Source organism: Clarias gariepinus, chromosome 21 (genome assembly GCF_024256425.1).
Source record: "Clarias gariepinus isolate MV-2021 ecotype Netherlands chromosome 21, CGAR_prim_01v2, whole genome shotgun sequence".
In the NCBI taxonomy this organism is placed as follows: domain Eukaryota; kingdom Metazoa; phylum Chordata; class Actinopteri; order Siluriformes; family Clariidae; genus Clarias; species Clarias gariepinus.
In genome coordinates, this window is record NC_071120.1 from 15,721,496 (window position 1) to 15,747,400 (window position 25,905).

General features: G+C 38.4%; 2 protein-coding genes across 2 annotated transcripts in view; one reads left to right on the top strand and one right to left on the bottom strand.

Annotated features, from left to right (window-relative positions):
* The window catches only part of LOC128509516 (uncharacterized), a 66,049-nt gene extending 57,786 nt beyond the window's left edge, over window positions 1-8,263 (bottom strand). Inside the window, exon 1 of the mRNA XM_053481284.1 lies at window positions 8,174-8,263. The gene's annotated coding sequence lies outside the window, so the exon portion shown is untranslated. The remainder of the gene's footprint in view (window positions 1-8,173) is intronic.
* An 11,560-nt stretch (window positions 8,264-19,823) lies between these two features.
* LOC128509573 (pantothenate kinase 3-like) lies at window positions 19,824-22,967 on the top strand. The gene is made up of 7 exons (XM_053481349.1): window positions 19,824-20,085; window positions 20,686-21,038; window positions 21,139-21,392; window positions 21,738-21,914; window positions 22,003-22,126; window positions 22,352-22,477; window positions 22,571-22,967. The coding sequence occupies exons 1-7, from the start codon at window positions 19,869-19,871 to the stop codon at window positions 22,619-22,621; spliced, it is 1,302 nt and encodes a 433-aa protein (XP_053337324.1). The 5' UTR covers window positions 19,824-19,868; the 3' UTR covers window positions 22,622-22,967.
* Window positions 22,968-25,905: the final 2,938 nt, after the last annotated feature.

Genomic DNA, 25,905 nt, shown 5'->3' on the forward strand with positions numbered 1-25,905 from the left:
AAGAATGGAGAAGCACAGCATCCGAATTGCTTGAAATCCACTGTCAAGTTTCCATGCTCAGTGATGATCTGAGGAGCCATGTCATCTTCTGGTTTTAGTCCAATGTTTTATTAAAGCAGCCAGCCACCAAGAGTTTCTATGTTGTAAAACATGCTTCCAACTGCTGAAAAGCTTTATGGAGATGCCAATTTTATTTTCCGGCAGGACTTAGGACGTGCCCACAGTGCCAAAACTATTACTAACTAATTTGTTGGCCATAATATTATTGTGCTTGATTGGCCAGCCAACTCGGTTGACTTGAATCTATGAGCTGTCAAGAAGAAGAAGAGAAATACCTGACACAACAATACTTGACAAGCTGAAAGCTGCTATCAAAGCAAGCTGGTCTTCGATAACACCTCAGCCGTGCCACAGGCTGACTGTCTACACACCATGCCGCATTGATGAAGTAATTTGCGCTAATGGGTCAGGGGTAGCTCAGTGGTTAAGTGGAATTTCTGTACTGTAAAGGCTTTTTTGATTGATCTTTGGAAATACTCTTATCATAATTAAAACAAAAAGATGTTCAATTTTTAATTTTACATGTAATAAATCAAGAATATATGAGATAGTTTTGACTTTTTTTAAATAAAATTATGAAAGAAAACTAACATTTTCATGATCTTCTAATTTACAGTTTTTGTTCATTGTTGTGCAACATAAATTAGTTCAAATACTTGGTTTGATAGAAAGGACTGATTCATGGAATATATAACACATTTTTATTTGATTTAAACCAAAGGTTTAAAATCTAACATCTCGATATCGAATAGAACTAAATCCTACACCATTCGACTTTTTTCTCTATTGTTATCTGTAGTTAGTACTTGAATCAGAATCAGCCCAGAACAATCATTGCACTAAAGCATGTAACATCATCAGTCCTGATAGATTAAGAAATCTTGTGTTTAGCATATGCACTAGTATTAGAAAATATTAATTGGAGCATTTGCAGTAATTTTTAGACTACTTTTAAATCGATTTTGCCTATGGATCCATGACTACAGAAATAAAAACTAAGGAAAAAATAATCTAGCTTAAAAGCCTGTAGGGTTTTCCATCCATAATATTCAAAATTAAAAATGTTCCAAATAGACATGTGTAACCAGCCAAAAACCTGAATTTACCCACCCGCTTTCACCTAACTGACTAGAAATACATTCCAACATAGGGTTAGAAACATAAACTATGAAAAAGCAACAGTGCTAATTATGTGATACCATAATCTTAACTATTTAAAGATACTCCATTTTAAAAGTAGCACCTAATCATAAAGTTAGGGCTTGGTAAATCCCCCCCCCAAAAAAAAATAAATAAAAAATCACAAAAAATAAACATGCATCCAACTAAACTTGATTAAATAACATCCAAAAGATGAGCAGTACTGTATGTGAAAATGTGCTATGTATTTACACATGTACATTAACCTATTAGGAACATAATATTTGTAGAGATGATCGCTATTTACTAAACCGTTGTATTGTTTACTGCTAACATTAGATACGACTATAGTGCACTTTAAGCGGCGTGTTGCCAGTGGGTAGAGACACAGCTTTACTGAGGGCAGACGGATTAGCATTAATAGCAGTGGGAAAACAAATCAATAAGGTATTTTCCTCTTCTCTTGCAGTAGAGTGTCTAATCAGGCCTTAATAACAGCATGAATCTTTTCTTCAGTGTCTATATGATGTGTATCTTATAATCTTATTTAGTGCTGCACAACTAATCACACGAAAATCAAAACAGCAATATGGACCTCTGCAATTATTTGATTGCAAAAGGTTGCAATTTATTACAGGTAATTATTAATTAATATATAGAGTACTTTTTATACATCATGTTTCAGTGATAAATACATAGAGTATTTGCAAGCATTCTTTTATTAAAATCACCATACCGTTATTTGCTGTTAAGTACTTTGAATGCAAAGTGGTACATTTAATAGTTTAAAATTGCAGTTTATATCGCAATCACAACATGTGTAAAAATTTGATTCTTTGTGTGGCCCTAATCTTATTTAAAACAACATTAAAATACTCAAAGAGACAGCACAGCACGCCTTCTTAAGGTCGCCATCATGTCTATTCACATGCTGAAAATCTACTGGCACTAATTCATGAATTCTGTCCACATTTTTTAAGACCAAGAACAAATACTTGATTTAGTAACCTACATGCTGAAGTATTAAGCAATCAGGTGCATCATGGATCATTTTTATTGGCTCTGTTTACAATGGTTGCTGCCATGTGCTGCTAGCATTGAACTCCCTGTGCTGGGTTTTATGTTTGGCATGGCGCAATCTTTAATAAAGCAAGCCAAGAATAGTGACCTGAGCTCACAGAACAGCATCAGTGAGTGAGTGAACAGTTTATCAATGAGCACAAGGTGCTGGGAATTCACAAGCAAAGTGTAGACTATAGGCCGGTGGTCTTCAATCTTATCCACAATGGCTTTCATTCCAGCACAAATAAAAGGGCACTTGATTGTTGATTGGAGACCAAGATGAACTGATTAAACAAGTGGAGTCAGGTGGGTTCTACTTGGTTGAGATGAAAACCTCCAGCCCTCTGTGAATAAGACCCCTGATGTAGGAGAATGCATCTGTCTCAGTGTTCAGTACTCGAACTATTGAAGTGCTGTGACAATTACCCTGCACCATACACAGCACCCTGTGCTAATGTTTTTTTTTTTTTTTGTAATGGCCACACTCAGTGATCGTGCTCTGCTCTTTCAGTGCTGTATTGGTACTGATGCATTCGTCCCTACGAGTGTCTGTCCTATTTAGCATGAAATAACAACATATTATGTATAGAATCCACACAGAATGTAAACACACTGATTACAGCACATGGCTTTTTCACACTACATTAACTAGACCATGCCGTGCTCTATAATCGTGAAGAAAGTGCAGAACAAATATTAGCTCCTTCATCTACTGTGCACAAATCATCCTCTCTTCTCTGGCACTGTACAACCCACTCATTTCTTTTAGAAGACTGATCTGGATCTCTACGGCTGTATGAACTTTGGGCAACGATAATGGGATGTGCTCTTTCCAAGACACCAAAAAACAACCTATTTTTTGCCAGCACATTAATAATATTTTTATTAACTGATTAAAGTAATTAAACTGTATTTGATTCCACACCTGTAAAACCCACATTAGATGATCCTTTAAATATTTTTAAAAGACCTTTCTTTTTAAAAACCATCAGTGGTGTGGTGTTTCAAATAAATAACCATTGACAATTGACAAACATTTCCCGCCACAAATGTTAATTATTTTCCCATATCATATCCACCATGTGCTTTTTATTATTACATTTTGCATGAATACTTGACACATTGTACTAATAACCAATCATTCGGAATTTCTGAAAGACAAATTAGTTCCTGCTATCACTTACAGTACATTTCAGCAGCTACTGTAGATAAAGGGCTATTCTCAAGCTTTCTCTACGAAAGGAAAGCACTCACGCCTTAGACAGAACTTTCCTGTGGTAAGGTTACAGCTTTACCTCCTACTTAGTCAAAGCACTGACTAAGGAGTTTCCTTAGACAACTGAAAAAATAAACATATGGTGCAGAGCCCAGAAAGAATATCAATTATTAGGCATGGATTCTTTTCCCCCTGTAATCCATATATATATATATATATATATATATATATATATATATATATATATATATATAAATATGGAATGTCAAAAATGAAACGCTGCAAGTTGTAACTATAGATACAGTAGGATAAAGGATTAGAATGAGCACTTTAAAATTTAACCGTGATTCCTCTCACAACCTGCATTACTATTAGAGCTGCTGTGGAAAAACATTAATCACCCGATAAGATTTAAGAAATCATTGGATGGAGTAAGAAATAGTAAAGAAGTGCTACGCATGTTTAAGGAATTTACAATTACATGCATGTAGGATGGCATGGCGGCGTAGTGGTTAGCACTACCAAAGTCCAGGTTTGATACCTGCCTTGGGTCTGTGTGCATGGAGTTTGCATGTTCCTTCCCTGCTTGGTGGGTTTCTTCCAGGTACTCTGGTTTCCTCCCACAGTCCAAAGACATGCAAATTAGGCTAACTGGCATTTCCAAATTGCCCATAGTCAGAGGTGTCAAGTAACAAAGAACAAATGCAATCTGTGATTACGTTTCCATCTTTCCGCGTGAAAAATTAAACGTTTCATTTTTTTGGCGGTCCTCGCGGAAGCTTGCAGACCTTGCAGAACTTTGCGGAATGTCGGCGGGAAATCGCGGCAGCTCACGGTGCCTAACACCCCATCTCACTGTAAGTCAAACCGCATAGGTGAGGTAGGGGTATAAGGTTCGAGCGAAATGTCACAACTAAGCACCAGCGCTACCCTCACACAGATTCCTGTAGCTAAGCTTGGATGTACATTTACATTCCAATAAAGGTTACCGATGACATGCCTCTGAAGTTTTTTGCACCATTAAAATACTTATAGGCAACTAGTTCTCATATCTTCTTCTCCATAAAACATGTTAATGCTCAGTAGTATATGGTTCCTTAATGTATTTGCATTGTACTAAAATGCATTCTTTTTAAATTGCCATATACAGTACAGTATCCCAAAATCACTATGGCCATTAAAAAATACAACAAAAAAAACAACACATTTTTCTTTTTCTTTTTTTTTTTATGAGGTGTTAGTGCAGTATATAGGCTCGTGGCACAGCATAAGCTTTTATCCTTAATGCGTTTTCCCCCCTCACGTTACTTTTACTTTTATACTTTAAGTAGTTTTGAAACCAGTACTTTTACACTTTTACTTGAGTAAAAAGCTTAAGTTGATACTTCAACATCTAAAGAAGTCATTTTAAACCCTAGTATCTATACTTCTACTCAAGTAATGAATATTACTTGAGTAGAAGCACTTTTGACACCACTGCCCACAGTGTGTGAATGACAATTGGGCACTGAGCTGGCAGCCCAACCTCTTAAGTTAACTGCCTCAGAAAAGATAGATTTATCTCCAGGGTGGAAGGATCCATCACCTGATGCGCCGGATGGCACGTGGACTGACTAATACCATTACCTGTAGCCTATGGTCACCTGTGACTGCCTGTATTATTTTTACATAATATTTATTTTGTTTGATTGGTTAGTTAGTTTATTGTCTGATTTAGTGACTTAATCTAGTAATTAATTTATTTCTCTCTAACACAATAAAACCAAGAGGATATACTGTACACATTTGTATAAAACACAGGTTATATTATGGACTTCACATAAAAAACCTACAAAAATGTGATGCTGGGTACAAAAATATGAAGACAGGAAAATTTATAAATTAATCTATGTAATGTCACAACATTCATGCTTCTATCTAGCACAGTTTTAAAAAAAATATGATTGTACCTAAACTCTATTCTCTACCTGCAATTTTGCACCTTTACTGAACTAGACACCTATAAGATTTTTATAACCCAGGGTATGCCCAGTGTTTTTTTTAATCATTAAAAAAAAAAGAAAGAAATGTGTGGACGCACTGGATCAGCAGTCATACTGCACATTAAACATTATCGAACTAAAGATCTGGATCTTTCACAGATCTTTCCACAAACTTATACTAACAATGAGCATTGCTTCTGCATTTGAATCAAAACAGGTTATCTGGTGACCAGTATTAGGGAACAGTGCCATAGACGGAGATCAGCATTCATGTCCAAATTTAAAATATGCGAACCCAGCTGCTGGGGAAGTCGACTGGTTTTAAACCTACACATCTCTGACATTTTGTAAGCCTCAGCTGTCGCTTTAATAGGATTCCAGAACAATTTGAACATCACTGGAGGTCTGGTTTCCTCTGGCACAGTTTTGAAGGCAGCGCTATAATCCCTGACCATGCAGATTTCAGGAAGTGTATAGCGTTTACCAAATCCTTTAATCAACCATTCCCGATGTCCAGCTCTTATCTAACCGAAGCAGCTGGGCTGGCGTGCTGTATCTCCCAGCGCTATGTTTTAGAAGAATGCAGAAAGGATCATGTTAGAGAGATGAAGCACTGATCAATAGCTGCTCCACATATGGCATCCATGGTGGTGTGTCCTCTGCTTTCTGCTTACTTTTTTTCTCCTTTCTTTCATTTGTATTTGGCTGCAAATCTTATTGAACATTCACCGAGCAATCGGCAAACGATTTGTAAAGCGGCTCAGGTGGCCTTATATTTCCAAGAGGTATCGTTTGACTTTGTGTGGAACCCTGCATGCAAACATTTGGTAACTTGTACACGATTAGGGCCCTGTTCTCGCAGAGCATGACTTTCACATCAGACACAGAAAGAGCAAGAGAGGAAAACATGAGACAGAGAGAGAGAAGGAGGAAAATAGAGATGCGATCAATAAACGGATACATTAGAAGATGCCATGGGACTGGCTGGGCATGCGCATATGGGACAGCTCACATTAGCCACCGCAGGCCAAAGCCAGACAGGCAAATTTTCCTTCCCCCCTCTCTTTATCCACCATACAGCCGAGCACTGAAGCATAATACAATTGAAGAGATACCATCTTTATCTCCAGCCTAGCAAACCTGACAGAGCAATAGGCTGTTTGTTTCTTCCAAACCCAGCAAACATGAAGTGCTGTACTTAGCTTAAGCCAGGCACATCAGCAGAGGCTCTCTTCCATCCAGAGAGAGAGAGAAAGAGAGAGAGAGAGGAGCCCCTGCCTCGGACCGGATCTGCCCCCTGCAGCCTTATGAAAAGTGAACATGGGTAGCATTAATCCCAGCAGGAAGTCCGGCAGACATGACACGTCCAGTGCCAAAGCAGTGCGCTTAATTAGTGAGCAGGTTCCATCTAGGCAGCCAAGGCCACGACCTCCTCCTGGGGGAATAATGAGCCAGGCAATGTTTGGGACCTCGGGTGCGGTAGCCCAGCGCTGATTGCGGCCTCAGACGTGCTAAACTGACAGATTGGGGTGACCGGACAGTGAACCGTACACTTGGCAAGGCTGAGCTGCCACCCGAGCCATGGGCTGGGCGAATCCCTTGTTTTGTGTCGCCTTTTTGTTCGAGGCGCGTTTTGCGAGGACTGATGGGGGAAGGGATCATCAGCACATGTTAACTTTATTCCTTAGGGCAAAACTGAAAATCTAAACCAAAGGCCAAGGAATTAGTAAACTTGGAAAAGGGATGGTCACTTTTTTTTTCTTTTTTTTTTAGATGCAACGCTAAGTGAAGCAGTCTAAATAACATTGAGGAACATGTGGTGGGGAGCAAAACTAAATGGACTGTGAGATTGCCTTAGCTCTAGAGATTGCCCGGACATTGGGAGCGGGCGGGGTTGGTAGGAATCCATGGTTTGCAGCAGGATAAGTGGCAAGGGAAGAGAGTGAGAAAGCAACAGGGAACAATTTCATTTGCAGCCCCGTTTGAGTCCACAGCTCATAAAAACAAATCAGATTTGAAAAAAGATGCACGCCTTGAGAATTTTGCAATTTGCTTAGGACAGTGCTGAGTTTATTTGAAATGCTAAATCAACAAAAATCACTTTCAACTGATAAAATGTCTGATAAAGAACTTTTCTGAGAGTATGGAGAAAGTAGGTCAACCATCGATCTTTTAATAAAAATAGAAAGTTTAAATAAATAATATTTGGTAGCTAGATTTGTTAGCAAATGTTAAAATTATGCATGGTAAAGCTCTCTTCAAGGTACAGTATTTCTGCTGTCTACTGTACTATATGTTTAGGTTTATGTCAAATTACAGTACAAAATATGGACAAATCTAACATTAGTAGATTTACACAAACAAACACGGTGTACAAACGAAATCCATAAATTATGGAGTGTTTTAAAAACTCAGATAATAAGTATAATCTGGTTTCAGCAAAATATATAATATAATATAATAAAATATAATAATTGTACTATATTATATTGTACTGTACTCATACTGTATTACATATGTTAATCACCATGCCTAGTAAATACGTGTTTCTTGCTCTTTTACTTTATTGTACAAAGCAGATTCAAATCAAACCGGTATTTGTGATGAAATTTCTCCTGAATGAAGGCAGAAAACCGACTGACATTTGCATCTGTCTGTGAGAACTTCACAAACTATCACTCACCAACACTACAGTACTTGCAGATTACAGTACCTCAGCTGAGAGTTATTGCAGTGTCCCTGTCCTGACCTCGCTCCAAAAGATTTCCATTAAAGGGACTTCCTGGGAGGCCAGCGTTTCAGACGTGAAGCAGGAACTTGTCCAAGCATAAGTGAAACACTGGGATAAGTGCATCAGTGTAGCAGAGGATTATATGGAGAAAGAAAGGCAATTTTTACTTTTATGACTGTTCTGCTATTGTAAAAATGTTAGAACAACATTTTTTGTTCTTTGTTTCTTAAGAGTAAAAAAATATCAAGTTACTTTCTTTGTATACCTACATACTTGGCTATTAAGAACTGATTCTGATACTTCAGAGAACATTAAAGTTTCTATTAGGTTTTGATTTTGTTCTGTCCTTATGTCACACTCGGTCACTACTTCCAAAGAAACAAAGGAGGTTCAGCTAAAAAAAATAAAGGGGGAGATATATAGAGAGAGAGACAGAGAGAGAGGCTGCCAGTGGGACTGAGAGTTTGCAGTTAGCTCACAGGAAGGCTGCAGAGTCACATGATCATGTAAGGTTGCTGTTATGAGTCAGTGATGCCACCTGCTGGTAACTGGTTCCAATCTGGGGAGTCTTTTCTCTCTTTTTTCTCACAGAGCCAGATTTGAGCGGGTTTGTTATCACAGCTCAAGGAGAATTATTCAGAGTTTCCACACACTTCAGTCAAGAGTGACAGCAAAGTACTTAACCCTAGGATGCACAAGTGGGTCAAAAATGACCCGGAGAGGTCATTTTCTTGCAATATCTTCGTAATGAAAAGTTGTTATCTTTTCATATTCCAGGTATTCCTCAAATAACATGTTTTTGATATCATTCCATTAAAATGTTTAAGTTACCTCTTATACTTTTTAAGAAATTATAATATTTGTATTACTACCCCAAGTTTCCATAAGTGGGTCAAAAATGACCCACATGCATTTCCCATACAATTTTATGGGAACCTCAAGTCAAGTCAAGTCAAAGTTTATTGTCACAACCATAGTTATACATGCACAACATGTAGTGAAATGTATTGCATACAGTACAACCATCAGCCTCATCTAACAATCTGACAATAACAATTATTACATGACCTGTTCCTATAGTCAACTGCAGTCAGCGATTCATTCCAAGTGATTGTGTCACTGTTGATGAACAGCTTGTGCCATTCAGGGGCAGGAGTAAGTTTTTGCAGTACATGCCAAGCAAGCCCACCAAGTACGGCCTAAAGATCTTCTGGGTTTGTGATGCACACATCCCATATGCGGTAGATGGGATGGTTTACATAGGGAGACAACCAGGGGAAGAAGTTCAGAAAAATCTGGGGGAGAACATTGTCCGGCAGTTGTGCAGTAGATTTAGAAACACAGGTCGCAACATCACCACAGATAATTTTTTCACCAGTGTGCCTCTTGCGCAGCATCTCCTGGAAATGGATCTCACTATTGTGGGGACTCTACGGCAGAACAAGCCAGATATCCCTCCTCTGATGAAGGGCTCCAAATCCAGGGAGGTTCACAGCACAGAGTTTGGATTCAATGGCAGCATTACTATGGCCAGCTACGTCAGAAAGAGAGGAATGGCTGTTGTCCTCCTGAGCACGATGCACCACAATAAAATGGTGGACGAAAACACCAGAAAGAAAAAACAGAAGTGATCACATTTTATAACAAGACCAAAGGAGGTGCTGACACCATGGACCAGATGGTTGGCACCTACACCTGCAAGCGACAAACACAGAGGTGGCTCATGGTGCTGTGGTACAACATCTTTGACATCGCCACCCTAAATGCCTATACCTTTTTCACGACTCAGCACCCTGAATTCAACAAAGGTATCACCAATGCACGACGACTCTTCCTCAAAGAGCTCTCAAAGGAGCTTGTCACACCACACATGAGGAGTCGACTGGAAGGCTGCCCACAACTGCAAACCCCGATCATTGAAGCAATGGGAAGGTGTGGAGTGACAAAACCCACAACCCAGCCAAAGGACAGAAGCAGACAGGGCCAACTAAAGAGAAAGATGTGTCAGATCTGCCCAAGTAACAAAGATCGCAAAGTCAGCAATAGGTGTGGGAAGTGCAATGTGCCTGTGTGCAATGATCACAGCCAGAAACAGGTAGTCTGTCACAACTGCATGCAATGAGGAGACAAGAAGGCAAAACAGGGACTATCACATCAAACGCTTTAGCAAACATGGAGACTTACCTGCAAGAGAATAGAAAAGAGTGAGGAACTGTCAATGACCAGACATTTACACACATACACATAATGAATGTTGACATTGTTCTATTGCTGTTCTGTATAATATTCATTTTTTAATTATCAAAATGTTCAAAATCTGTAATAAAGTGAAAAATAATATAATTTCAAACATGAAATCATTTTTGTGTGGTCTAAAATGTAATACAGACTATGTTGCAATTCATTATTCACAACCAAAATGACAAAAATAGCATAAAACACATTGACTTTTATAGGTGGGTCAAAAATGACCCATTTATGGAAGAGTGTAGGGTCATGTCACTCGTGCATCATAGGGTTAAGTACAGAGTACTTACGGGAGGGTGATATGTCAAAAATATCATCAGATCTTTCTACCAGACGCAAAATGCATGACTATAAGCTGGTTTTTGCTTATAGTGTTGCTGTGTAAAATTATAAACCACTGATTTCAGTGATATTTTTTGTTATTTTGTCCAAAAACAATGTAAACTAATACTGTAGCAGTACAGTATGTGAAGTTTCTCAGGAATGAAAAAAAGTATAAATGAAGTCTCAGGTTTTTTTTATTAAATCATGTGATGTTGGTTGCGTTTGACATTCAAGCTTCAATGGTTCCACAAAATAGTTCTCTATGATTTTACATTCTAGAACTTTCTCCCCTCACTAACTGTGTCATAGCATTTGGCTTTCCATTAGAGATGCACTGATCACAGTTATGTACAAAACTAGAGCTATAATTCGACATGACACTCTCAAAGTGCATAGTTGTTGTTATCGAGGTGTAAACCGCAGCACCTTCATTCGTTTATTAAAGTTCTAAAACCGCTTGTCCTGTACAGGGTCATGAGGGGCCTGGGAGCCTATCCCAGGAAACTATGGGGACCCTGGACTGGCTGTCAAGCCATCGGAGGGCACAAACACACACACACAATACGGACAATTTGGGAAACAAATAAGCCTAATCTGCATGTCTTTGGACAATGTGAAGAAACTTGAGTGCACAGAGGAAACCCATCAAGCACAGGGAGAAGATGCAAACTGCATGCACACAGACCCGAGACCCTGGAGGTGAAACTAACTTTAATTATTAATTTCTTGTAGTTAAGTTTAATTTCAAAACAAGTAATTATATATATATATATATATATATATATATATATATATATATATATATAGATAGAGAGAGAGAGAGAGAGAGAGAGAGAGAGTACTGTGCAAAAGTCATAGGTACCATATTATATGCTGTACCAATTTTGTTATATATGTTTATCATGTGTGCATAATTATGTACAAAATTATTCAGTATTTCCATATATAACTTTAAAAAAAATATAAATAAATAGAATATACAGAATATAAAGAATATACATATATATGGCTGTAAAGAAAAACAATATGGTACAGGACAGTATTTGGTACAAGACCAGTTTTCAAATGGAAACAAAAAAAAACAATATACGCCTTTGGGATTTGCATAAAAGTAGAGCGAGTGTGACAAAGCTACCAGAAGAACTCATTCTCCAGCAAGCTCAGTAAAACCAGCTGTTTTCTTATAAAACTGCACAAATCTGTGTATAAAACTCCTGATTTTAAGCAATGAGTTTTCACTCCAAATATTGACTGCTTATTTTATTGCTCGTTATTGCCCTTTATAAGATTTTCATTTATGCAGAAAAGTTTTCAAAAGCATCTTTTGCTTATGCCATATTTTTGTATGTGCACAGTACATATATATATATATATATATATATATATATATATAGTACTGTGCCTAAGACTTTTGCACAGTACTATATATATATACACACACATACACACACATACACTCACCCAAAAGATTATTAGGAACACCTGTTCAAATTCTCATTAATGCATTTATCTAATCAACCAATCACATGGCAGTTCCTTCATTGCATTTAGCGGTGTGGTCCTGGTCAAGACAATCTCCTGAACTCCAAACTGAATGTCAGAATGGGGAAGAAAGGTGATTTAAGCAATTTGGAGCGTGGCATGGTTGTTGGTGCCAGACGGGCGTCTGAGGATTTCACAATCTGTTCAGTTACTGCGATTTTCACGCACAACCATTTCTAAGGTTTACAAAGAATGGTGTAAAAAGGGAAAAACATCCAGTATGCAGCAGTCCTGTGGGCAAAAATGCCTTGTTGATGCTAGAAGTCCTAGGGCCGACTGATTCAAGCTGATAAAAGAGCAACTTTGACTGAAATAACCACTCGTTACAACCGAGGTATGCTGCAAAGCATTTGTGAAGCCACAACACACAACCTTGAGGGGGATGGGCTACAACAGCAGAAGACCCCACCGGGTACCACTCATCTCCACTACAAATAGGAAAAAGAGGCTACCATTTGCACGAGCTCACCAAAATTGGACAGTTGAAGACTGGAAAAATGTTGCCTGGTCTGATGAGTCTCGATTTCTGTTGAGACATTCAAATGGTAGAGTCAGAATTTGGCGCAAACAGAATGAGAACATGGATCCATCATGCCTTGTTACCACTGTGCAGGCTGGTGGTGGTGGTGTAATGGTGTGGGGGATGTTTTCTTGGCACACTTAAGGCCCCTTAGTGCCAATTGGGCATCGTTTACATGCCACGGGCTACCTGAGCATTGTTTCTGACCATGTCCATCCCTTTATGACCACCATGTACCCATCCTCTGATGGCTACTTCCAGCAGGATAATGCACCATGTCACAAAGTCGAATCATTTTAAATTGGTTTCTTAAACATGACAATGAGTTCACTGTACTAAAATGGCCCCCACAGTCACCAGATCTCAACCCAATAGAGCATCTTTGGGATGTGGTGGAACGGGAGCGTCGTGCCCTGGATGTGCATCCCACAAATCTCCATTAACTGCAAGATGCTATCCTATCAATATGGGCCAACATTTCTAAAGAATGCTTTCAGCACCTTGTTGAATCAATGCCACGTAGAATTAAGGCAGTTCTGAAGTCGAAAGGGGGTCAAACACCGTATTAGTATGGTGTTCCTAATAATCCTTTAGGTGAGTGTATATATGAGCAGAATACTATTACATACATTTAACTTATTTGCCTAATAGTGGGTTTATGGTCATAAAACAAATATGTTCTGATGAGGTGCAAAATGATCTCAAAGTATGGGAATCTTTTAAGGTTATCTCATTATATTCATAAAGAAATATGATAGATATTAACTGCTATCAACAAGTGAGAGGCTGTTAAACATCAGCAGAAACAAGCCACAGCAAAGACTGCCAAGGTTTTGTTTTATTTTATTTTATTTCTAATAGCGTTAGCACCCGTTGTTGAAAAGAGTTAAAAGATAAAAGATAAAAATAAGATAACGGGCTTTATAATGTAATCAGTGATATTGTTATTCCATGTTGAAGCCAATGTACATGTCTGACTGTCTTTCTATACAGCAGAACTCTCTGCCTATCTTACTAATACAAAAACTATTTTGTAAGGTTAAGTGTAATATACCTAGTTTACGATAAATGGTACTTCCTTCGTCATAAGCCAAATACAGTAATTGGAGAGTGAATCCCAGATGACAAATTGAAAAGTAAAATAGAAAAAGATTACGTTTTGTTTTCAAACGAGTCCAGAGCAGTAAAATTCACTTACTTTATACCACTTCAGCGCTGTTACACCTTAACATTTAGATTTTATGGCAGAACATTGGGCTCTTCATTCGGGTATTTTACGTGCCCTTACGTGCTGTGGATATGTTTGCTCTAACTAACTAACCATGTTTGATCTCATATTGGCGTTCAACATTAAAGCTTGTAATTAGCGTACTAAGTACTGGAGAAACAGATGCGTCTTGAGACAAACTGGTTCTAAAATTCCCCCAAGAATAATAAACACATATTGATCTGTCTATTCATCCTTAAAGTTACAGTTTTCATAGTCTACTTGCCTTTTTTTGGGAGTAAGCCATGCTGTGTAGCGCGTTCGTTTGTGTTTCATGAGGATTTGGATGCTTTGTAGATAAACTATTGCGTTGACCGGCTCTGTTGAGTGACACGTATTGTCACACCTACCTCAAAGGAAAAAGCGTTATGTTCTTTTAAAAAAGCGCTAGATGCTGTGATGTAATCTGGCACAGCTGCATAACTTCCCTTCTACTCAAAGTTTTGATTTCATTTATGTTGCTGATTTAACTTAAGGCAAATAGCCAAGTACTGCCAAAGTTTCATTAAATTCTGTCCAGCCAGTTTTGCATGATGCTGTGACAAACCCGGCTGGACAGACATACAGACATACAGACAGATAGAAAATCCTCTGAGACTGGTTTCGGGTCCTCCAATGTATGAAATGTAAAGATATCATCGGAAGACTAAGTTCTGACCAATGTTCAGACGAAACCTTTCTGTTATTTATAGAGATAGACTAGAGAGTACCCACATCTCCGCCCACGTGCTACCATTACTGAGTGTGCAGTCAACTCACAGCTGCTCCTCTATGATGGTTTAGGAGATATATTATTACCTCACAGTATGACAAAAAAGGTGATAATGATGATCTTTACGTGTTATATTCAGTGACACAGCCCCGCTACACTGGGGTTTCAGTAGCTATGAGCTCGGTCTGTCGTAACCCTTTTCGCCAATAATGGCGCCACCTACTGTAACAGTGGGAGAGGAAACGCCTGTGACACTGCTGCCTACCTGTACTAACACCACCTGTCTATACAAACAAACAAACAAACAAACAAACATAGAATGACGTTAATGATAATGCTTTCTACTGTTATGTCACAGTTAAATGATGATGATGATGATGATGATGACACTGCCTACATTCAGTGAGGAACGTGTCTGGGCCTGTTATTTAGTTACTTATGTGGGTCCTCAAGCACCTTCCTAAATCTTGTGATGCGTTATTATTCAATTATGTGTTGAGCTAAAGCGCCCCCTGCTGTCGTCTGAAGTCTGCGCACGCGAGAGTACGCGCGCGCCCACACACACACACACTTCCCCTAAACGGACACAAACCCATTTTTTACTCGATGTTCCTGACAGACTAGGCAGCGCTAGGGATTTGCCCCAGTTAGGATGTTAAACTTACAGATAATTACCTTTTTATTTTTAAATCTAGTAATTTAATACATTTTTATAAAATAACTGAACCAGTGCAAACTATTAGCCACAGCGTTTAACAGATAAACAGTGACTGATGCGCGTTTCCGGGAAGCGTACTGGGAGTGTGTGTGTAGTATTAATAGTTTAATGATCATCAGATGGGTTTAGAGAACTTACCTTACAGGTGTGTGTGTGTTGCCGCTGATGCTTCTCGTTGCTAGCCAAAACTACCCCACAGCTACTACTGCAGCTTTCAAAATAAAAGCCATTTTCTCTACATCATGTGGCGTGCTGTCCTGGGAAAATAATCAACCTGGGGTGATATGATGGCCGAAGTTGATTATTTAGCAAGAATATGACCATTTGAAGTTGTGTGTATATATATATATATATATATATATATATATATATCATCAGATGGTTGGTCTACATGATGCCAAAATTTATCTTCATATTAAATAAAACACAAAATGTCAAAATGTGTTTTTAGTTATATTTAAGCCTGTATACCACCCATAAGTAATCTATTTCTGGTGAACACTTACACTATTCTAGACAGGGCATTAGTGCCTCAGTGGTAGGCTTCTCAATTACATTTACATTTAGGCATTTGGCAGCTCCTCTTATCCAGAGCTACTTACAAACGTGCTTTAAAGTTCCCCTCATTGGATAGAGCCTTAAACTACTTAGTACTATCAGCCAAACACTGTTGGAAAGGTTTTCTGTCTTACCCACACATATCTAAGAAATAGGTAGATCTTTAATCTTCGCTTAAAGATTGCCCATGACTCGACTGTACGAAGGTCTAAAGGAAGTTTATTCTACCACACAGGTGCCAGAACAAAAAACAGTCCAGAAGCATGTATTCCTCAATCCCTAAAATAAGCTGGGACCAGTCAGAAGGCCCAGGTTCAATTCCCACCCAATGCCCAAACCTCAGCCAGTGGATGCAGTGTCGGTTCCAAGCCCGGATAAAATGGTCAGGAAGGGGATTCAGTGTTTTTGTGCAGCTCAATTGGGGTGACTGTGGGACTCCTCGATGAGAGCAGCTAAAAGTCTAACAACTTTTGCAGTAATAGGCTTCTTTTTCGCTCACTCTTTCTCTCTCTCTCTTTCTCTCTCTCTCTCTCTCTCTCTCTCTTAAGTCAGTGAGACAGAAATGCCGTTTGGCATGTTTGGCCTGTTAATGAGAAACAAGCATCACAGATTCTTACAAAGGGTCAGTTACCACAGGCTTAACACTCAGACGCAACTGACAGTCCAGCTGCCAGTGTTAGGCCCTCGATCAATGCATATCCCGCCGACCTTGTGTTCTGATTCTGGCTTCCTAACAAGCTGTAAAAAGAAATTTACTGTAATGTCTATGTGACAAAGTAATTTGTTTTGCTTGTTTAGTAATATTTATTGTATAAGCAAATGTTGCCTGTTATCTAAAAACTTAACAAAACTTCGTTAGTCTAAGCAAATGTGTGAGATTTTTCTTTGCGGGGCAGTATGATATTCCTCATTTTACTTCCAAACAGCCAGACTTTTTTGTCTTTTATATGTAGTCTTGAAAACATAGTTCTCCAAGCTTTCTAAAGGTTTTTTTTTTTTTTTAGTCCAGTTCATCATTGCCTATGACGAAAATGTGAATCCATGGTGGTCGTTGATTGTGTGTTTGCACCGGCAGTTCCGTCACAGGCAAGGAGAAAATGCTGGCCATGGTTGGAGAAACCACCTTGCATGCTGTAAAGTGGTATTATTTTTGGTATAATGGTTCAGTCATTCTTCCCAGTAATTACATTGGAGCACACCCTGTCACAGAGAATGATAGGTGGGAAATCCTTAATGGCCCCTGTGGTAAGAAAGTACAATAATAAAATATGATAGGGTGAATCTGCTGGACTTTCTCATTGCACTGGTCAGGCCAAAGAAGTGGTACCACTGGCTGATGTTTCACTTTATCAACATGACCATCATGATTGCTTGACATTTTATGCTTGATATATTATTAGGGACCCCAAAGCTCCCCAAAACTATTGTGAAAGATTTTTTTCCTTTTAAAATAAAAAATAATGCCATAGAGGGTTAATAAGTTTCATTAATCGTATGCCTATTTCACAAACAATAGCTCCATTCAAGCCAGGCAACTGCTTGGGGCCTCTGGCCAGTAGAGGGCACCAGAGGGCTGTAAAACCTATTTATTATTTATAATATAACAGTGATGAATGCTGGTTACAAAGACCTTGTGCAAATGTTTGCCTAGGGCCCCAACAGACTCTAGAATCATCTGTCTTCTTGTTTAACAACTTAAAATAGATAATGAATGAGTTTTCTATGACAGTAACCCAGAAACCATCAAGTAGCTTAGTTACATCCCAATAAAAAGCTTCTGAGGCGAGTCACACAATTTGTATCTGAGAAAATCCACATTGATATTTGCTTTAAGGAAATAAAGTTAAAGTTACATTAAATTACAACCTCATCAAAAACAACACAAAAATATGGTTTATAATTAAGTAATAAATAACACATGATGTAAAGGATTAACATTCGACAGACTGTGTGGTTATAAGAAAATATACTACATACAAATATTAGTGTAAAACACAGAGGTGAGAAAGCTTGGAAGTAAACAATAAAGCTTGAAATATAAGCACAGGCTTTGTGTCCTGGCTCTTTTTTTAATCACTGCCAGCTGTTTAAACACCTCTGTTTGGATTGTGTTACACTCTGTTTTTAGGTCAACTTCTACAAAAGTGTCGGCCATGTAAATAATTTGAAAATCTACACCCGCTGCTGTTCTTAAGAGGAAAATATAATGTAAAAATATTGTTATATACAGCACCGCTCAAAAGTTTTAACACACCTTCTATTTCAATGTTTTAATCTCTTTATGCTTTGTAAAGCCTTTATAACGCTTACAATAAAGGTGCATTAATGAACTCAGTTAATAATATAGGGGGGGCATGGTAGTTTAGTGGTTAGCACTGTTGCCTTGCACCTCCAGGGTCCGAGTTCAATTCCTGGCCAGGTTCAATTCTCGTCTCTGTGTGCATGGAGTTTGCATGTTCTTACCGTGCTCGGTGGGTTTCCTTTGGGTACTTCGGTTTTCTCCCAAAGACATGCAAGTTGCCCATGATGTGTAAATGTGTGTGTGTGCCATGCGATGTGTACCCTGCCTCGTGCCCCAAGTCTCCTAGGCTCCAGGCCCCCTGCGATGATGTGAGTGTTAACAATTTAGGGTGCATTAATAAGGTAAAAAGAAATTGTCAAATTTAAGGTGTATTAAAGAGGTAGAAAACGCTATCAAATAATATGAATGTGAAAATACTGCATCTATGTATGATTGTATATAGAGGTGGAAATGAAACTTTACATAAGGTGCACTAGCAAGTATATAACCAGCTAATCATAAAAAAGCAGATGCAATGAATGAAGGATGTAACCATAGTGCTTTGAAGACAGAAAACAATATCAACTGTTCAAAGAGATTATTGCATATCTTGGATGCCTTCAGCATTGTTTTATAATGTAGAAAGAAATTAAAATTAGAAAAGACCATGGGGAACACTCTAATACATCCCACTGGGTTGTATTAGTACATTTTAGTTCATTTGAGTAAAATAGACATAATACCTGAATGAAAAAGCTACATGTACCATTTCAGTGTACATACACAAGCACTTGAACCATCTGTTGGTCTTTAAAACTATAGACTAGTGGTGGCTGGTGGAAATGTTTGTAGGTGGATCTGTTCAACAATAGAGTATAGTATGCTTAAATAAAATTTTAAAAATACTAATAACAATATTTAAAGCTCAGAACTGCAGCAGAATCAGTTGTGTTTATTTTAGCTCATTATTCACGAGTCTGAAAATACAATTGTAAGCAAGGGACATCGCTTTGTCTCATGCAGTTACACGCAGGGCCAACAGTGTTTGATTACTTTTCCTTGAACAGTAAAAATGTTTTAAAAATATATATATTTAATACATGTCTAAAATTACAGTAGTTACAACTTTATTGTCATTGCATAGTACAGGTACTGCAGGATAGCATCAACCAGAAGTGCAAATACTGGCCTTGTGCTTATAAGCTTATAAGGTGGCGAAGGATAATTACTAGATTATATAGTGTTTTTAATTTTTACACACACACACACACACACACACACTTATATATATATATATATATATATATATATATATGAACAACGACAGCTAATAGGGATGGGTTGTTGTTTTTTTTTTACTCTTTTTAACCATTTCGTGCTGCGTTTGAACCAGAATTCAAATAAAAACACGTTGCTGTTAAAACGTCACAGTCGCTACATTGTGTCTAATAAAGAGAATTATATTTCTTGTTGAAACTCAATTAATAATATATATCTGTCTATCTGTCATGGAGCTGAATGACAGCCACGGTGACAGAAAGGTCAAAGATGAGGACACAGCGGAGACACCGCCGCTTCGGTCCGGGGTCGAAGTGCCTGGTAGCTTTGTGGCTACAGCGGGGCTGGAGTGCGATCCTGGCGGCGGACGCGCTCACACAGAGCGGCCAGTGTCGAACTCGAGCTCGGGGAGACAGAGGATCGACTCGCTAAAGAAAAACAGGCCGCGTACGTGTTCCCGTTCACGCGCTATGCGCTGCTGGATTAGTATATAATGGCGACAGGTTGAGGAAAGTAGTCAAATTAATTCGCGTCAACCTTATAATATATACGGTTTATATACGTACAATGTACCATGGTTGCCAACTCTTGCGAGAAAAATAAGCAACCACAGCTTCATAAACAAGCCCGATAGTACCATAGTATGGTATGGCCAGAAGGTTAACCATAACACTTTAACAACATTAATATACACACACTTCTAATTCCATCGTGTTTCCTAAAATTTCTTTCTTTTTACATTGTAAAACATTTTATTAAGTAACCATATTTTAAAACAAGCCCATTATTATTATTATAAGCGGAACTATGCAATTAACGCTGTAACTGTTATAAAGAGTCAAGTTAATGTATAACACCTAATGAATGCAAATGTGTTACTGTTAATAAGGTTTGTCTACATAGTTATGTCTTTTTTGTCGTTTGTCTATTACTATGTGGATATTTTGGCTTATTCTATTATACCTTTATTCCAGAGTTCAAACATTGAAAATATCTTGTCCATCATACACGGTACTGATATATTTGTCTGTTGTTTTTGTAATAAAGCTTTCCCATGGTTTGGAATGGATATAGGTGGTTCTTTGGTGAAGCTGGTTTACTTTCAGCCCAAAGACATCACAGCAGAAGAGGAGCAAAAAGAGGTAGAAAGTCTAAAAAGTATTCGTCGTTACCTCACCTCACACACCGCCTATGGCAAAACTGGCATCCGAGACGTGCACCTGGAACTCCCAGACCTGACTCTGTGGGGACGCAGGGGCAGCCTGCACTTCATTCGCTTTCCCACGCAAGATCTACCAGCTTTCCTGCAGATGGCTCGAGACAAGCATTTCTCCAGCCTGCACACCTTTCTCTGTGCCACTGGCGGGGGCGCATACAAGTTTGAGGCTGACTTCCGCACAGTGTGTACCTGCTTGATTTCATTTAATTTATACAGGCACTTACATACTTTATGAAGTATGCTTCATTAACTAGGCACCTGTAATTGTTTTTCTCCTTAAGATGGCAGACCTCCGGCTTCTGAAGCTGGATGAGTTGGACTGTCTGATTAAGGGTGTCCTTTTCATTGACTCAGTGGTACCAAGCAGGTCTCCAGAGTGTTACTACTATGAGACCCCCAAAGACACTGAGCTGTGCAAACAGAAACCCTACAATCTGGAGAACCCCTACCCTCTGCTTCTGGTCAACATCGGCTCTGGGGTCAGCATACTGGCCGTCTACTCCAATGAAGACTACAAACGTGTCAGTGGTTCCAGGTCAGTCAGGGCTTAAAAAAAGTACAGTTTATTAAATGTCTAATATGACCTTGTTATTATTTAATTATGGTGGCACAGGTCTTAGTGTTGTGAATGTTTATGAATTACGCTTCATAGACCTACTTTAGACCTACTATGGCCGTAAAATAAGAATAAAGACAATGGTACTGTAATCACCATTGGCTTTCACGGCCCCTAGTTGGACTTAGTAGATTTCAAAATGGATGGATGGATGTTTTTTTGATTACTAAATATGTTTAGTCATGTAATGTTGACAACAGGTAATGTAAACAGGTAGATAGTGAAGTAAAATAAGTTTGTTAATTTCTTTCTTTCTTTTTATAGTTTGGGTGGTGGCACTTTCCTTGGACTGTGTTGCTTGCTCACTGGCTGCTCCACCTTTGAAGAGGCACTGGAGCTGGCTTCAAGAGGAGAAAGCTCTCATGTGGATAAACTGGTCAGAGATATTTACGGAGGTGACTATGAAAGATTTGGCTTGCCAGGATGGGCTGTTGCTTCTAGGTGTGTATGAAACACATCTCATCACAAGTCCAACGCCATAACTATACGTCAAGGAATTTGACAGTTCTCTAAACTTACATTTTTTAAGTTTCGGGAGCATGATGTGCAAAGAGAAGCGAGATGCCGTCTCAAAAGAGGACTTGGCTAGAACCACGCTTGTCACCATCACGAACAACATAGGCTCAATCACACGCATGTGCGCCCTAAATGAGGTATGACTTAAACACTGCCTTATTCTACACTAATACAGTTTTCTTTTTGTGTTTTTAGTCCAATTTGTGCTTGCCCTTCTCTCTAAGCCTCTTTTCTGTACTGCTTTGTGGAATCTGGATCGTTGTACAGTACAGGCCCATGAGTGACCGGGGTCCAAGCAGCACTCCTTCAGTATTTATTGAATTCATTCAAGAAGGTGTGTTTTATAACTGTGTCTTACTTAGAAAATTGAGAGAGTGGTATTTGCTGGGAACTTCTTGCGAGCGAACACGTTATCCAGGAAGTTGCTGGCGTATGCGTTGAACTACTGGAGTAAAGGCCAGCTTAAAGCGCTGTTCCTCAGACATGAGGTTTGTATGTCTGTTGTAGAACAAAACATACAGAAACACTAAAAAAAAATGGTTCTAAGGCTATGATCTTTTTTGTGTATGTTATTTCCAAAGGGCTACTTCAGCGCAGTTGGTGCACTGTTGGAACTGTTGAACTCGTCTTGATCAGTGCTATGACCTCAAGACTACAACCAAAAGTCTCAGTAACTCTGGATGTTTATCACAGATGCTTTTATGATTATCCCATGAGAAGAAGTAATGCTTTGTATTAGTAACAGAGCTGAACGCCTACTTTGGTGCCTCATTATGCACTCGGACACTAAGTGTCAGTCTCTCAGGCTTCCCCTTGCCCTTGTCTCACAGGGACGGGGCTTCTTAGCCCTGCGTGAAGAAAACTGCCTGCGTGACTTCTAAACTTAGGACCTCAATACATATACCTCTAGCACACAGGCAAATAAATGAAGCTCTGCTGCTTATTCTGAGTTAAGTTCACAGTCATTCACTGTAATGTCATGAACCGTGTTTTATATGGCCAGTGAACAGGATGTGAAAAAACAGCTTGTTAGTTGTATTCATTTTTTTATTCGTTATTTTATTTTTATTTTTATCACTTAATAAAGTAAGAGTGAGAAAGAAGAACTTCCGTGTTTGGGAACATTTTGTATTATTGCCTCCCAATAAGGTAATTACTTTAATAAATTGTTAGGATGTAGTCAGAGGGTTGTACTGCCCTTCTTTAATTTTCAAAGTGGATTTGTAAACAACATATACGCACACAGCTGATAACTGTCAATTATGATTGCAACAAAACTTGCAGCTACATCTCTATATAAATTGTATTGCTTGTGAGAGTAGAGTCTATTTTTCAGTGGTAAGCACTGTCGCCTTCCACCACCAGGGTCCGGGTTTGATTACTGGCCAGGTTCGATCCCCATCTCTATGTGCATGGAGTTTGCATGTTCTCCCTCCGGGTATTTCGGTTTCCTCCCACAGTAAAAGACATGCAGGTTAGGCTAATTGGTGTTCCCAAATTGCCTCTAGTGTGTATATGTGTGCCCTGTGATGAATTGGCCCCTTTGTCCAGGGTGTACCTCATGCCCTAGGTCTCCTGGTATAGGCTCCAGTCCTCCCGCAACCCTGAATACATAGCGGTATATATGATGAGTGTAAGTAAAAATATGTCCACTAGATGTCCCTACAGTGAAATGAAGCTTCATGAAATTAATCTTTTAATAAAACTATTATAGAAACTTTATTCCTAATCATATGTTCAATTAGATTGATGGTCCTGATTTTTTTTACTGCTCTGTAATTATAACCCTGATAAAATTCCAGTCAAACTATCTGCATTTTATAAACAGTGTTAATTTTCCTGGTCATTGATTTGGAATGAAAAATATTACTGGCACCACAAAATATATAATGTGTAAAAAAAAAAAGTCTATTATGATGATTGGAAGAAAAGTAAAAATAGAAGAAAAGTTTTTGCAGATATTTTAATGCCATTCCTTCAGATTTTTATTATTATGATCATGAAGGCATTCATAAATGTAGACTCGGGGGATGTACCATCTTATAAGTTAATAGACACATCAGCTGCTAAGATCTGCTTTTCCAATTCGATCCCTCTTCTTGAACCACGTTGAAATGCTCCCGAGTGCCATAGTTCATTCATGTAGACATGATTGACTGGAAAAAAGTATTGTCTCTACCTCACAAATATTTTGAAATTAATTAGGTAAAAGACGTAAGCATCTGGTTTCCGCTATAAAACATGTTTCTGGTAAACGGAGTTCATATTGTAATCTGTAGACTACAGTATCATTTCAGTATCAGTCCTCCTGATGTTCCTCCTCCGATGAGGCTAAGAAAAAAAAGCATTTAAAAAAATATTTAATTAAAGATCACACTGACCAACAATTTTCCCCAATTAAACTCTAACACAACAGTCAGTTGTTATTTTAAGACACTATTGACAGCTGTTCTAGAACAGTATTGTCATGTGCAAAACCTATCAAGCACCATTATGAAACTGACTCTCACGAAGACCATGCCAGTAAAGCAAAAACCAAAACCTACCTCTGCTGCAGAGGGAAACTTCATCTAGGGTTACCAGCCTCAAAATTTACCAATTTACAAACAGGACTTCAGATTAGAGCCGTTATGAGTGCTTCACAGAGCATAAATAGCAGATACATCTCAATATCAACTGTTCAAAGGTGATTATTGCATATTTGTTTTACTATGTAGACAGAAATAAAGATCAGTTAAGACATATACTGTATTAGTTAATCACCATAGCTCGCTGTGAATGCTTGAGACGATATGGCCTGTTACGGTGACGGTTTCCCTGATGTTCCATGGCTATGACTATCGCTGAATAAATAGACACAAGTCAAATATTAATACATTTAGATAATGACCAAGGCCACAACGTTACCTAGGTGATATTATACTAACGAAATTATTACTGTTAATGATTTGTTGAAGTGTCAAGATTTAAAGCATTTGCAGATTTCGGAGGAAAACCCCACCAAGCATGGGGAGAGCATGTGAATTCCACACACAGACCAGAGGCGAGAATCGAACCCCTAACCCTAGGGTGCTTACCATCAAGCCACTGTGCTACCATAAAATATAGAATATAACATTATTATTATTATTATTATTATTATTATTCATCCATTGGGCAGTATTCCCTTTAACGTTGATGGCTATTCACCTTCCATCAATTTTTGTCATCTTTTTATCCATTTAGCCTGAAATCCTGTTTAAATTAATTAAAAATAAATAATGTATGCTGGATGAGGTTTGCTTTAACTAAATCCTGATTTCTGATGCTTTTTGGGATTATTTTGCAATCCTTAGCCTGATTTGCAAATAACCATGAGCAAGGCTGAGGCAAAACCGTAGTTGTATGTAGTGAATATAATGTACTGGCAAGAATTATGGAAAAAATGAACAGCGGGAGAAAAACGTGCAAACAATACAGACAACTACAGAAAAACTCTTCAGAGTTGTATAATAGTGAATAATTTTACATTACACATGTTATTTCTATATAAAGCTCAGTAGGTGGCAGTAAAGCACCATAAAACAGGGTCTGCCATTAAACCAATGTACCATACTGTGTGTGATGTTCTTAACACTGGACAGTCATTGCGTGTATTGAAATATCTTTGTCATTTTATGAAATGCATAAAAAAAATATTAATATACAGCTAACCATCAAGCTTGCTTCCAAGTCCAAGTCCTAGATGATGAGTTTGGAAGTTTTGCATGAAGAAGATTCAACTTTTTTAGGTAAGACAAGAAGTAAGAAAAAAAGCATTGTTTGCCTAAAGGTGTATTTTGACATTTTTTCTATTCCTCGATTGTTTTTTTTCTGGTCTTGCAGTTGAGGGATCCAACAGAGAATGTCAAAAAAATACAATAAAAAAGAAGCATGA

Bases quoted from the DNA above. Each gene is read 5' to 3' on its own strand.
- LOC128509573 (XM_053481349.1), top strand. From the start codon at position 19,869: ATGGAGCTGAATGACAGCCACGGTGACAGAAAGGTCAAAGATGAGGAC. The intron at 21,393-21,737 runs GTCAGTCAGGGC...TTCTTTTTATAG, and splicing joins AAACGTGTCAGTGGTTCCAG to TTTGGGTGGTGGCACTTTCC. The intron at 21,915-22,002 runs GTGTGTATGAAA...ACATTTTTTAAG, and splicing joins GGATGGGCTGTTGCTTCTAG to TTTCGGGAGCATGATGTGCA.